We start from the raw sequence: 15,207 nt of genomic DNA, 5'->3' as shown, positions 1-15,207 counted from the left end.
ATCCTACAATTTCGGACGATCTTCGCTTTACAGATTAAAAGATCAACGGAAATTAGGTGTTTTGCAAATGGGATATTGGAAAGAGATTTTACATTTCTATAGTACACACGCATATATATTCCTGCGTGTTTGCGCTACAATAAAGAAATTACGAAGCCTGGAACTTCTTTTACCAGTTTCTCAAACTTCTTCAAACCGTGTCAAACTTTATCAAACTTATACGGATTCAAACGGATGCTCGCTCAAATTTCTCAAAATTGATCCAAGCGAAGCGGAATGTTCCTCCCAACAACGACAAAAACTTAAATTGTCCAAATGTCGTTGCTCAAAATTCCCAAATCAATGTTGCAAACGCGTTCAAACTCTATACTTCATTCTGTCGATATCTTTTAGGTATCTTCTCTTGCATATTTCCGATGATGTAACAAGATTAATTCACGTTCGTTTATCGCGCCATTGAACAAGGAATTTCGTGCAAAGAGAATGAAAAAAAAGATGAAGAGGGTGAAAACAGCGTACTGATAGGTGGAGTGGCGTGTGTAATGGTTTCGTTAGCGCAATCTTCGTCGCTCTGATCCGGACAATCCGGGTGGCCGTCGCACCTGTAGACACCCTCGATGCACTTGTTCCCGGTGACGCATTTGAACTGGGTGGGTGTGCATTCCCGTTCTGTTTGTGTGGTCGTTTGTGTCGCAGCAGGAATACACGGGAGCAGAGAACACACATTTATATATACAGATACGTTGACAATGCTGCTGAACAGGGGATGGTTTTTTGTTCAGGGGGACTCGATCGTCCGTCCATTGAAGAAGAATTTTTTTGCCTTTAACACTGGATCTCGTCTGTTCCATCTTTGGAAAATGATCGAGATTGGAATTTTCTAAAAACCACAGTTTCATGAAAGTTAAGAAATCACTATATATTAGGATGTTGATTTATATTTCTTCTTCGACGTCTACGTTATTCGGTCGATAACTCAAAATACTTGAAATTTAAATGTTTCAAAAATTATAATTTGTTTATAAATCGTAATAAATAAAAATAGATTTCCGCTTAGAAAGTTATACAGGTTTCTTTATAGTTTATTATATTGGGCTGTTATTTTATACCTCTTCTTCAATGTCTAGTTACCTTGTCCCCCTGATAGAGGATAAACGTTGCGCGTTGAAGAGGGGGGATCACCTGTAGGGTTTCGATTCTGTTATGACATCACGAAAAGCTCGAAGCTCGTCCACGAACAACGAAAGCGTTCGACGAACAACGATACAAAAGCTATTGCTTTGAACAATACGGGAGAGGGACGATCGACCCTCTCATTCTAGCGTTTCAAATTGGATTAAGGAAATTCCTCTAAACTTTCTGGGGACTCGGGACGCGTGAATCTATGTACAATTAATGGTCTAGAGAGGTGAGGGTTAAAACTTTGAAACTACCAATGTACAAATGTAGGCACGGCGGGTAACAAAAGCTTTGACGTTTTTCCTTTCACATTCTTTTCCTTTCTTAACAATTTCGGTTGACCAGCAACTGATTTTTCATCCGAAGATAGCCACATTAAAGTACTGAATTCTATTTACTATATTGCTATACTCTCATTGTTTTATTCACTATGCTGCGTTCATTTTTATTTCAGTTATTCCAAGCCACCGGTACCAATAGACTCACTTCGATAATGGCAATATAATAAACGAAATTTTCACAATAAAATAATAAGTTAAACGTGCGCGTGTTAGAAATAATTGGAATTGAAATTGCTCAGTTTATGTCAATAATATTGCAAAGATATTCTTTGCCACCGAACTCTTTCGAGTAATACGAATCAAAGGAACATCAAAGCTTCCACCACCCAGCACATGACACGCTTCGTAAGTATCGTCAAGGATTGAGATTACTTGGCAAGCAGAAGCGGAGACCACCAACACCAGAAACTCCACGTCCACTTTCTCCGGCTCAAACAATTAACTAAATATCTATTTCTTTCTGAAAACAGTAATTTATAAAAAGAAAGAAAAAAAAGGAAACAAAGGAAGAAATGGCACTTCTATGGAGTCTCCAATATTGAATGTTCCCAGATGATAGGTAAGTGTTTATATACCGCAGTGAAGCTCGTCTTCTGCCCGGGGGCAGTTGTCGAATCCATCGCAAACAGCGCTCTTCGATATGCAAGAGCCGTCGTTGCAGGTGAAGTCCATAGAAGGGCACGGGGCCAAATCTACAGGGCGCCACCGGCAAAAACAGACAGCCTGGTTTCGTCAAACCCGTCGCCTCGAGCTCCCTCCTCAGGATTATTGCTCCTCAAAGTCGTGGAAAAGCTCGAGTCGAGGTGGCCATGTTACATTGGTTATATATTAAATATAAATATATGTACAAGCTATGAGATCCACGTGGACAACACACGTGTGGAGACATTTAAAGCGGGATCAACTGGGCTTGATACACTGAAAGCATCTGTTATGGTGAATGGTATTTATATATGGGCAGCTGTCAGCCTGCGATATTGCCTCGTGGCTGCCAAGTTAATCCTGCATTGCCATTGTTTCGTCTGATTTTTGAATAACAATTGATATAATACCTTTGTACAGGTTTTGGGACTTTTCTGTTTTCAAAGGAATATCAGTCTTTCATATTTGGAACTTTCTATCTGGCACGTTGTTGCATCGAGGTTCCTCAACGTTAGAAACATGTTACCGTTTGTAATAAAAAGTGAACAATTCTTTGCAATCCGATTCTGCAAAAATGTATAAAATTCCACCGCTATGAATCCGTAAAATTTCTATGAAAAATTATGTCGACTAAAATCTGCTAGTTCTAGAGTTAAATCCTGCTGCAATCTAAATTTTTTCATAGACATCTTTTTTCATAATTCTCCGGCTGAGAAAAAGTTATTCCATCAATTCATCATAGCGCAGCAGGATGAACAATACAGCCACAGTACATGATGTTTATTGGCACAGTATCTGCAGCCTGACAGAGCACACGACTCCTCGACCGCGGGGTATCTTTTTACAGAGGATTCCTTCGAAGCTGGCTAACACTTAAAGCAATCTGAACGAAGCCTCTCGAAGGCGATTAGGATATTTTCCATGGGTTCTATGTACAGTGTGTGCGTCTGGACGTGTAATTTGTCTCTCGTGTCTGCGTAACATTAACTGAGAACATCGACGACCAATAGAAGAATCGGGAACAACGTTGTTTGGACTCCAAACAGATTAAACACTTTGGTTTACTCGTTGAACCTCAGAGCAAATAAACTGACTGCGAATTGCAGTGTGCAGTCCGCAAGACCGATGAAAGATGTTTGTTATATCCAGAGATGTAAGCTGTCTCGACTTCCTTTGCATTCACCGTTTGCTTTATCCCTATCTTATTGACCTTATTTGTACAGCTGTGGCCTACTCAGAGGCCTACTTTTTCAAATAACCATAATACGGTGGTAATTCGTTTAGATTCCATGAAGTTATGGGGTGCTAGCTGTAATTCTCACGAAACAATCCCTTCTTTATTAATAAGGAAGCAGTAGCCTTTACTACAGCAACAAAAGTCTATCAGTAAGAAAAGTTTCAACTAAATTTATGTTTTACGGGTATCGAATTTAAGAGAATCACTGGGGTTTGAGCGAGATATGTAATTACCACTTTGTGGCCTACCTTAAGATCTATCTTTTCAGGTAATCGAGAAACTTGAATGCAAAGGAAGAGCCATGGTGACTTAGCCTGTGCAAGGAACAGAATTCCTCAGAGGACATTCAATACAAAGGCCTTTGTACAGCAGGGATGGACGCCACAAATTAAGTTCCAACACGAACATACAAATATCTTCTTCGTCAGAATTTCTGGGCCAGATTTCCAAGCCACCACTTTGTACAGCGATAGATCCCACCAATTCAGAGCCCCACTTTTCAGACCTTCGTTGCTGGCAAGGTTTCACTGAAGAACATTCGAAGATGCCAAGAAGTGAAAGAACAGAACGGAAGAAGGATAGATGGACTGGTTGCTACCTTCCATCCCACAGTCAGCTTCGTCTAATCCATCCTCACAATCCTTTACGCTATTGCAGACGAAGATATTGTCGATGCAGGTCCCGTCGCAGGCAAATTTCCACATAGGACATGCGGAATTTTCTTCGGTCTCGTGCACTCCATTCTCATAATCTCCATTGGTATTGCCGTTACAGTCAAACTCGTCGCCATAATCTGGACAGTCTGAATATCCATCACACCATTTGTCTGCCGCGATACACGTGCCATCGCTGCAAACGAACTGATCCGGGTCGCAGTTCGCGGTCGTGCTAGTCTCTTTGGAGATGAAGTCGGAATTCGTAGTGCTCTGTCTTTCCGTGGTATCCTCCTCGCAATCGTCCTCCACGTCCTGGTCAGCTCTGATCTTTGTGCCCGTCTTTTCATCCTTCTTGCACTTTTTTCTAGCCGAGGAAGAGGAGCTCTTCGTGGCTGGGAAACTCGTAGAAACCGTAACGTCGTCTATTCTGGAGTATGTTTTACTGTGTTGATCTTGCCCTTCCTCTTGGTCAACGATTTCCTTCGACTCTTTGCTGATGTTGTTCCTGCTCAGTTCTGTCACGGTCTCCACCAACGTCAGTGATTCTGTGGCGTCTGAATATTTAGAATCAATTGGTTTTATAGTTAAACTATGGTTGAACACCTCTGAGAATTCCGAGAAGTCCTGAAAAGAATCCGAAGAATTACTGTCATCTTCAGGCTTGGAAAGTGTGGTATCCTCGATTAGTCCGGAATCGATCTTATTCTCGCTTGTCAGAGACTTCTCGATACCTGCTTGTCGCAACTTCTCCTCCAACTCGTACACTCTCTGTCTATAGAAATCCACACACTTCGAGGTACAATTGTATATCTTCGCTTCCAAGGTTTGGTCGATAGAATTGGGAAGAATTTTATCAGCTAACCTGTCCTTACTAAGTAGATCTATCAGGATCTTGGAATTGTTCAAATTAGATTCGAATAACAGTGTCTCCACGTTTGCGGATACATTATAACTGTAATCCTCGTCTGCAGTCGTAGAGGCTGTCGACGATACCGACGATGATCCCTTCTCTTCCAAGTTCCCGTCATAATACGTCGTCTCTTCGCTATCTTTTCTGCTATCTGATGTCTCCGTAGAATCCTGATTAGATCCGTCGGCAATTAAAATTTCTTCCGAACTTAGGACAGTCGATGTCCTGTACTTTTCCGTAATCCAGGAAGAATTTTCTGAATCCGGCACTGTGGTCTCTTCCACGAATGTCGTCTTCGGGCTCCAATCCAGCTTTTCCTCCAACGAATATTTAGTCCCAGATATATCGGAAGTATTTCTTTCCCCCGAGTCCAATCTCATCGCGTCTTCTTCCCCGGTGAAGTTCAACTTCTTGTCTAAATCTTCTTCAGAGTACCAATTCCAATTTGTAGTTTCTGAAAAGTCAGTGGAGTTGATCTGTTCTGTACTCGTCGACGTGGTTGCCACGGCTTCTTCCAGACTCCCATCTTCGGAAACAAATAATTTTTCACTCGATTCTGTAAGAATAAGAAATTCGTCCTTCATCGAAACAAACACACTATCCGTTGTCCCGTTCACCTCGCCTTTCACCGTTACTTCATCTTCTTCCTTCGTCGAAAGATTAATCTCCGGCCCAATCGAAAAATCTTCCAATTTTGATACCGTAGTTTCCTCCACGCTTTTCAAAGTACTTTCTTCCTCCATCTCTTCTCGAATCTTATTAGAAAGTATTTCATTTTTCATTGAACTTGGATCATCGGCGACGGTCGAGCTAACAGTCTCCGGTGTTGTCGAGTCTGTTGGGTATTTGGTGCCAGCAAATACGGACATGTGTCTGAATCTACCCTTCTGCCCTTTCTTCCTACCCTTCCTAGACTTCTTCTTCTTCGCACGCACCTTTCCATCGTTGACCACAGTCGTGGAATTTGTGGAATCCGTCAGAACTGACACTTCGCTAGACGTTGCGTTCTCAACACCAGACTTTCGGTGGTTCTTCTTCCTGTTCTTTTTCGGCTTCTTCGCCTCATTATCAGTAGGATATCTCTCGTAGTACAAGGAACGTATCATCATTTTGGCAGACCTCGAGCTCTTCCTATCGGGCGTGTCAATTATTTTGAAACCTATTCGTGGCAAGGGATTCAAGTTCCTCGACTTGGACCTCCAAATGTTCCCTGGATTCGTTTTTTTCTTGACTATTTTCATCGAGCACGGATCGCTTATCTCGATGGCTATTCTTGGTAAGGAATTCGAATGCCTTGGCACGGACCTCCAAATATTCTGTGGACTCGAATTTTTATCAGGTAGTTCATTCGAGGATGGATCGATGGTAGAGTCGTTCTTCGGGTGTTTCTTTGGATTTGTCAAAGTCTGCTGCTTCAGGTCACCAACGTGATTCCAGTTCAGCATTCTCACTGTTTCCAGATACTTGCGGAACGTATGCTTGTCGTTGTATAAATTCCTCCACTTGGCCTTTTCTGTGACGACGATCATAGTGACGGAACATGAAGGATTTGCCTTTCCGGAGAAAGAGGCGAACGAGAGAGGAGAATCGAGGCGGAGAAAATCCTAAGCTTCCACCTCGATCGAGACATCAACGAGAGAAAGAGGAAGAAGAAAAAGACTGGACCAAGACAGCGGGCTAAATAGTTCACTTTGCTCGTTAAGGAGCAAACGATTGACTCGTGAATTTTTCTCGAAAATCGCCCTCGAGGTGAGACGAAAGAAAAATATTTCGTCAACGACCAGAGCTTAACAGATGTGGATAACAGATGTCATAAATTTCACAGGGTCGTTTCACAGAAATAGCCGAATTGCATGGACGATTAATAAAACCGCGATGAGGATTAAACAGAGGGGATACCACGAAATTAGGATGGTGTGGTTTCAATTTTAAATATCTCTAGCTATGCCAGAGCAACAGGTGTCTGCATTATTCAGAAAGTCCATTTTCACGTTTCAAAGCCGACTTGGGGACTCTATTCCACGCGTGTCTCCCTCAAGGAACAGCTGTACGATTAAATTTATGTATTACAAAAAATTATCGAAGTAGCACGATACTACTTGGCCATGTAAAAGTGAGGATTACTACTGAAGAGATAGGGACTTTCTTATCTTTCTCTTTTTATTTTTAATTTTTTTTTTTTGTTGTTTTTAAAAAAATCTGAGACAAGCATCTACGAGATATTCCTAATTCGCCAATTGTACGTCTACCCTCTGCAATTTCTAACAATTGAGATACACAGAGATTAGATTAACACTAGAATTAGCACACCAGTCAAATTGACCGGTTTTACAATTTTATTTTAAAATTCCTAATTCATGTTATTAGTCTTAAAAGAATAATATAACGAATTTTATTTTGTTTTTTATGTATTCAAACTGAAAGTAATTTTGTATCAAGGCTACTTATATCAATAGCAATCAAAATGACTGATGCTTGTCAAAGTGTAAAAGAGTCCCAATCCCTCGTTTAGGTATCACGGTCCCAGATGGATTAATAATACCAAAAATGTACTACATAACATGGAATTGCTTCTGTAAGAAAGTAATAAATCAATAAATATACAAATATTCCATTATTACTTATTTTTTAAAGACCCTGTCATTTTGACTGGTTTTGGTAGAAATAGCTGCATGTTAACTATCGGTAGTTCTAGTGTTAAGGAAAAGAAATACGGTAGAAGCGATCTTAGCCGAAACATTGTGGTCCCGTAGAACAATTAGAGTCAGCGTTAGGAACACGTTGTTTTCATTGGATCGATCAGTCTCTTCTTCCTCTTCCCTCTCAAGTTTCAGCCTCGTCGAACCGATAAAGCCACTAAACCTGATCCTCATAACGCGCTAAATGCTCTTTTTGCACAGATCTCTGCTGAAATTACGTAACTGATCCACTGAAACTGTACGATCCGATCGAATCGTTGTTCCAATATCGTTAAAAACAATTGCTCATCATTCTACAGAAATTCAATCAACGATCATCAGTGATCGATAACGAAACATCAAGGTCTAATTGCAGCTCGAGATCCCAAATGTTGAATAGGACAAAGAGCTACCAGGAGACAGACACGACGCTTAAAAATCCAGAGCGAAGTATATCGTTGTATGTATGTGTGCGTGTGTGCGCGCGTTCGTCTGTGTATATGTGAGCGTGTGTGTGTGTGTAGACACGAGTGTAGGGACACGAGTAGGTAGTGTGAATGGCATAATTACCGCAGTCCCTTTCGTCAGAGCCATCAGAGCACTCCTCCACCCCGTTGCACTGCAACTCGTAACCGATGCACCGTCCGTCCGTGCAGCGAAACTGGGCCTCTCCGCAACCTGCTCCACACACCACACTCATGCACATTTAACCCTTTAACCACGCGCAACTGGTCAATAATATCGGGAATGAACGGTGGAGAAGAATTTAGAGAAGAAGAGACTTTTCATAGTCCTTTCTTTACATTCTGATCCTTTGACGTACTTTTGCTCTCAACGGTTCTTTGATGTTGAAGACAGACAGGTATTGGTGTACAGGTGAATCATGATAGAGGGATCGTTTGACATTCCGAGTCTAGGAGACGTAAAAACTGGCAAATCTACGTGTTGACGTGGATCGGAATAATTATTTTTCGAAAGATTCGTTAGCAGACTCTTTTGACCCACTTTTGCTCTTGATCGTACCTTGGCGTTCAAGATGGTGAGCAACAATGTTCGGTGAAATATAGCAGAGGGGCGATTACGGTAGTCCGAGTCTATTAAAGATGGGACACTGAGAGAATTAGGGGTTGATTGTTGGTTGGAATAACCGCTCTTGGCAGTGCAGTTGTGCATGAATTCTACAAGGGACGACAGACGCTTTGATAGACTCTTCCGGACTTCGCTCTTTCCTTCATGTTCAAGCTCACGACAATATCTTGCGAGTGAAGGAATGAATCGTTAGATCTAGTGCTGTGGGTACATTAAGAGGCGAGAAAATAAGAAATTTAATATTCAAATATGGTTCTCGAAAATTGTCCACGTCTCACCTGTGTCTAAGTCCACGAAGGAACGAAGGACTTAACTTTAATTAATAATTCTTCTTCATAATAAAAATCTACTTAACACGAAGAAACGAGTGATCAGACATTGCAGTCCGTTTCTCCTGAAGCATAACTCTGTGAGTAAGGATGTCTATTCCCACGGTGATTTGGAAGGAGAAATATTCGAGTGAATGGCGCAGTTAAAGGGTTAAAAGCGCAGCCAAGCAGGCTTCTCATCAGCCCCTGCTTCACAAATAAAACACGCGGCTTCGGCTTACGATTCAAGCGTCCCCTTTGATGTGTTCCCTTTCCATCCAGTGAAATCAGCCGTGTGCCGTCGATACCGAGCCCTCAATGAAACCGCCACAGAGCGTGGAGAGCATTTTAGATCCTCTTGCCGTGATTACCAAGCGGCGGATGATCAATGACTTCGTGATTCATGATCGACGAGACTCGAAGTTTTACGAGATTTCGAATCACTTCGAATTTCAAGGAGTCGATGATTTTCGGTATGAAACATGTTCTACATTTGGACTCGTTCTCTCAATGCTTCCTACTAATTCTGCAGGACAATTTTCGTTACAGGAAAATTAATATACGACGTTTCATCAATTCTTCGGAAGAGGCTTATCAAATTTCGATGATCAGCAGATTATTAAATTGCGAAGTGATTCGAGCTCGTGACAAATAAGGGGAGAGATGAGATTGATCGGGGATGATTTTCGAGCGTGAAAATCTGTCCATGCGTGCCATGGTGGAAAATTGCAAACTTGGGAATAGGAAAGAAGCCACTTCCGGTGTGAGGTTGACCAGCAGGGAAAAATCGAACATCGTCCAAAAAAGGAATAGATATACTCCACCGAGATGGTTCGTGTCTTGGATCCAATTTTTCAGCGCTAAATAGTATCTTCCAGCTAACTTAAAAAGATCATATTGCCCTAGTCAATTTTTGAGTGAAAGAACAAACGAATCCGTGGAAGACTGATAATTCTTGGGTGACCTTGAAGGTGAAACCCATTTAAGTAAGGCTCATTTTATCGTGGAGGATTCTAACAAAATACTAATGCAAACTATAACATAATTTCTTTCTAGGTAAATTTTCCTATAACAATACGATACGTAGAATAGAATTTTTCGATAAAAGAAAAAGAAAGGAGACTTTGTTTCACCTTATCTGTGCAATTAGATTGGAAAGCGTCTCCGCCACAATACAACGAGCTACGCGAGTCAAACCAGATTAATTAGCAGGTCATCAGAATCGCTGTGTCGAGCTTGCTTGTTGCTTTTGCAATAAGCTAACAAGTGGCTTTCGAACACCTGGCCTTTCAAAGCAAGCGTTCACACCAGACTGTGTCGGTCAGAGGATTCCATCAGATCATTGGAATCCATGTTTCTCAAAGATTCCTATCGTATCTCAGGAATGATTAAAACAGTTTGTCTTTTTTTCTTCTTTCGTTAAGAGATGAGAATAGGTTGACTCACCACACTGGCTCTCGTCCTCTCCATTACGACAGTCTATGTTCTGATTGCACCTTTTGTCGATACTGATGCAGGTTCCATCCAGACACCTGAATTGATCTCCGCTGCATGTGGTCACTTGGAATGAGAAATGGAAAATTCAGATTATTTCACTGTGTCGCGCTGAAACTGAAGTTGTATCTCCGGCGAATGGCGTTTTGTGGAATTAACAAAAAATAAGATAAAGCTGAACCGTGGAAGCTTGAATTATATTTTACGATAATTTGCCTCGAATTTTTGATAAAATAAATAAATATGACGAACGTCCATGGTTCAGTGAAAATAAAATACAAAGGAACATAATGGTACCGGTGCAATTGATTTCATCAGATAAATCTCGACAGTCGGATCTTCCGTCGCATCTCGAGGTCTGGCTCACGCAATTTCCGTCTAAGCACTCGAACTCGTCTGATCGACATCGAGCTGTGAGTCGGGAAACAGAAAATAAAAATAAACAAAAGTTTCATAATGGTAAAAGAAATGTTTAACTTGAAAGGAACAACGACGCGTAGGGATTTTAACCAAAGAACGAATGTTAAAAATGAAATCACAATAACTAGGTTAGGTCACACGTTCCTAAAAGAATTGTAATATAATTCTAAAAGAAGTCACATAGACGTTATAAATTACTCTCAAATTAGAATCTATGTTGGGATATCTTTTTGAAAAATTACAATACAATTTTTTAAACGTGATATAAATCTTATAAATCATTCGCAATGATATTCTATATACTATAAAGTCTTTCCCGCGCAAAAAAGATAGGAGAGGTTATTTTTATCGATTTTTAGGTTAGAACTTCTAGAGAAATAAAACTTTCTCAAGATCTAGCCATCTTTAATTACACGATCCTTCCCAAACACACGCACCGTAACAAATATGTAAAGATTCAGCGATTAAGAGTGTAAAAGTGGAGGCTGGGTGACCTAACCTAGCGGCAAACAACTTGGAACGGTTCGAAACTGATTCTAAAGGGGATTGATCGGTCAGTGGAGATGAAACGGAGCCAGGAAGGTCCATTTATCGGGTCGACGCTTGTTCACAGCGGATAATTAGGCAGTGGAACGATGATAATGAATCGGATTATTCCGTTGCGCCTCGTCTCAACGCGAAGAAAGGAGGGATATAAGATTCTGAAGGCAGGAGAACTAACGATTACGACTGCTCTGTTCATAGCCGTGCAATTAATTACTCGAGAAACAAGCGTCCATTATTGAGGCCAGTAATATGCTTCGGCTCGGACGATTACTCGGCCGAACAACCACGCGACGAGCCGTTTCACCTGAAATCGAACCTTGCGCCGAGTTCGCACTTAGCGCTTCTTTCTCGCTCGTTCCTCGCGCTTATCTCAACGTACCGGGTGTCCCGTTCAACCGTACACCTTTCAACAAATCTTTTTCTATTCTTTAATCAGGAAATGTTAGTGAATCGCGAGAATTTACAAGTTTCTTTTAGAGAAGTTTAAAGAAAGCTGACTTTATTTACTAGACTTTGTAATTTTAGTCAAATCTGTCGTAATTTATCTTGCTTGTATGCCACAGTTATTGACACACTCTGTATTTAACTTTTCCAATTTTCTTCTTTTACTTTGGATAGAGGTTTTTCTTTGAAAATTGTGTTCGAAGTATTCGGGATTTGAATTTCGCGCTTTCGTTCAAACGACCACGTGACCCCACGTGGTAGAAGGGGTAACCGTGTAACGATGTTATACCATATTTCTTTCTTCCTCGTTTTTGGCAGGTATACTTAATTTTGCCAGTCTTAAAAGTGATTTATTTGCCACAGGCGTATTCAGGTTTTTACAGGGCACCCGGTATACATCCCTTTAGAGAAATTTATTTATTCAGACGTAGAAAATGTTTTGAATGCTGTCCCTCGCTAATTAATACCTTTTACACTGTTTATTTTAGACCCATCATGCTTTAAAATTCGCTATTGCCTGTCGTGTCGTCTGATACACATCGGAATCCCATTTATTTAAAACTTCGTAAGAAATTAAATTAGAAATAAATTTATTTAGATTCTTCTGTTCTAGCGTAAAAGGCAAGCGAATTTTGAAACATAGGTTAGGTTGTACATTTGTCAGTCACTTGTGAAACCAGTCATTTCATAAAGTATGCGCCTCTCTCATTCATATGCTTTCACGGACGATTAGTGAGCTTCCTCCCCGTCTCCAGACATTCCGCTTTACTTCGTTCAACTGATTAGTGCTTAGTTTTCGTACTTATGTGCTGACAATTTTCCTCATCCCTCCCATTTCCACAATCCTGGTATCCGTCACAGCGTTTCGATTTATCCACGCAATAGCCTGGGGTGCATTCGAATTTGTTCTCTCCGCAAGCTGCAAGAATCGTACATGTTCCATTTCTCTGTTCCTATATTTTTGCTTTCGCATGTTCTTCTTCGAGTTGACAGACGTTGACAACACGAGTTGAGAAAAAGCTCCACGAAGGCACAGAGAGCGAGTTTCACGAAGACAAATAGACAGAGACACAGCGAAGAACACATATAACGAAGATTTTCGATACGTGATAAGCTTGAAGTTTGAGGTTAGGAGGATTTGCAGATGATTATTGCGCGAACCTGGCGCCACACGTAGGCGACCAAGCGCATTTTGAAAACATTCCCAAGTGGGAAAACAGAGTTTCGTATAATATCATAGAGTTAACAAATAAATGAATATGCCACGTTTTATGATAGCGACGATAGAAAAAAAAAATATTTCAAATACATGTAGCGCACTACTGAACACACATTGGCCCATGAAACTGAGACAAACTATATTTTTATAACATGTATCGCATAATTTCCCCAAAAAGGTTGCAAATTCATTGCCTTATGACTAGGCCAGGAATCTTTACGTATTCGTAGAAAATTTAAACGAGGAAAAATCTACAATAAATTATACACGATCGTGAATTTTAAAATTCGATTTTCTCAAAAACCTCCGACGCAATTTCGTTACTTTTCATTCTCGACTCACTTCGAAAACTCAAATCGTCCTAGTTTCACGAGACGTTTCACGACAAATATTTTTCAAAATCTTCATCCAACTGTGACCGGCCGGAAAGCTATTCAAGCCCTCGAATAAGATGAAAAATTCTTACAAAGCCGTACTATAGAAGTGTTGACGACGCTACTTAGAAGTAATAGGGTTTCAATTCCGTGAAAAAAGGCGCCATATAGATGCCGAAGGTGGATGAAGGAAAGCAGTGGTAGAATTAATTAGTAACCAGACAGATGTAGAGAAGGATAGCCTACTGACTAGCGTGCTGTGGCCATTAATTAACACGCACCTGAGGAAATTTCGCGGAAGAGATTATAAATGAAGAAGGAGTTACGGGCCACGCGGCGGCTGTCTAATTTACGGCGGCAATTAGCTAACGATCGAGGATGAACGGCACTTCGAACGGAGTGCACTCGAAAGAATGGAAACGGAAGGCAGCCAACCTCCAGGAATTTCCATCGAGCTTCCCCTGGATCTTACTCCAACGATTCTCGACGTGAAAAATAAGCCATCTCCTGTATTCTTAAGATCCACATACTGGGTGTCCATTTCCAACTCCACTTTTTGCATTGTGCAGATACTTGGAGAAATATTACGTATAATTAGACGGTAGATTTTCATCTGTTTGTAGGAAAGTCGAAATTGCACAACTGCACAGAATACGTGTAATTAAATAAAAAAAAAATTCGTGAACAGAACCTTCAGCACAGACCTGAGACTGAAGATCTCGGGCCGTGTTGCCACTATTAATTGTCTGCTTTGCATATTCATGTATAGTTAGTTTTGGCAGTACAATATGCCGAATATGTAAAAATTCAATGAAGGTTTACAAGGAGGTCGACATTTCGCTCTTTAGAATGTTGCTACGCATACACTTTTATAATGCGCTATGAGATTTGGTATATAACCGGTGTTGCTTCGTTTTTTAATCTAAAGCAATTCCTGCGTAGAGATTAGCAAACGAAAATATATACCTGTGAGTTATCACGGGCGATAAGATCGAGACAGAGAGAAAAATGGGTTAGTGGCAAAGCGGAGCAACAAAACGTTCCATTGCGCATAAATATCGTCGTTCTAGAAATTAGAATGCTGTCGCGGTCGATCCATTGTTGGAGGACTGTTTCAAATAGTCCCTTTATGTACGTTCCAGATCGAATCTGTGAGAAGTTTCATCTAACATTTAGATCGTCGTTGGTAATTAATAGAGCGCGGGTATTTATGTAAATTCGTATTTTAATGGATATCACTGACAAGAGAGAATCCAATCCGTTTACTTTGCATAGTAAATATCATACAAACAAATATTATACTTTGCACGCATGCTACACTCAAGTATCATAATGTCAAAAAAATACTGCACTTCCTGTAGATTTTGATGTGTTAAAATTTGCCATAAACAGGTAGAACACCGCAGTCAAATAATGAACGCTTTACCGACTGATAGCCGATTAATCGGTTTTTTGTCGTCGACGCTTACCGACGGATAACCTATTCATCGGCTTTTTGTCGCCGATGCTTACCGACCGAAAGCCTATTAATTGGCCTTTTGTCGGCGACAATCTTTCTCATTATTCGAGCAGGAATTCGTTATTTAGTACTAAAGTACCTTGCTCAGTCGCGTCAGTTGCGTTGCTTTGTAAGCTGCCACAGTTTTATACAAATATGAAAAACTTACAGT

At 40.7% G+C, this 15,207-nt stretch overlaps 1 protein-coding gene across 20 annotated transcripts in view; it reads right to left on the bottom strand.

Annotated features, from left to right (window-relative positions):
* trol (terribly reduced optic lobes) overlaps window positions 1-15,207 on the bottom strand; it is a 182,242-nt gene that overhangs the window by 28,937 nt on the left and 138,098 nt on the right. For 8 of the 20 annotated variants that reach the window (XM_076625589.1, XM_076625595.1, XM_076625590.1 and 5 more), the window contains 6 exons: window positions 12,747-12,863; window positions 10,832-10,945; window positions 10,487-10,600; window positions 8,214-8,321; window positions 2,096-2,212; window positions 520-669 (listed from right to left, as the gene is read on the bottom strand). In XM_076625589.1, the coding sequence (XP_076481704.1) occupies window positions 520-669; window positions 2,096-2,212; window positions 8,214-8,321; window positions 10,487-10,600; window positions 10,832-10,945; window positions 12,747-12,863 (720 nt within the window). The remainder of the gene's footprint in view (window positions 1-519; window positions 670-2,095; window positions 2,213-8,213; window positions 8,322-10,486; window positions 10,601-10,831; window positions 10,946-12,746; window positions 12,864-15,207) is intronic. The other 12 variants (XM_076625592.1, XM_076625597.1, XM_076625608.1 and 9 more) reach the window with 6 other exon arrangements.

Source organism: Bombus vancouverensis, chromosome 16 (genome assembly GCF_051014615.1).
Source record: "Bombus vancouverensis nearcticus chromosome 16, iyBomVanc1_principal, whole genome shotgun sequence".
Taxonomy (NCBI): domain Eukaryota; kingdom Metazoa; phylum Arthropoda; class Insecta; order Hymenoptera; family Apidae; genus Bombus; species Bombus vancouverensis.
The sequence above is the reverse complement of the archived record's forward strand: the minus strand, read 5'-3'. Positions and strand labels throughout refer to the sequence as shown.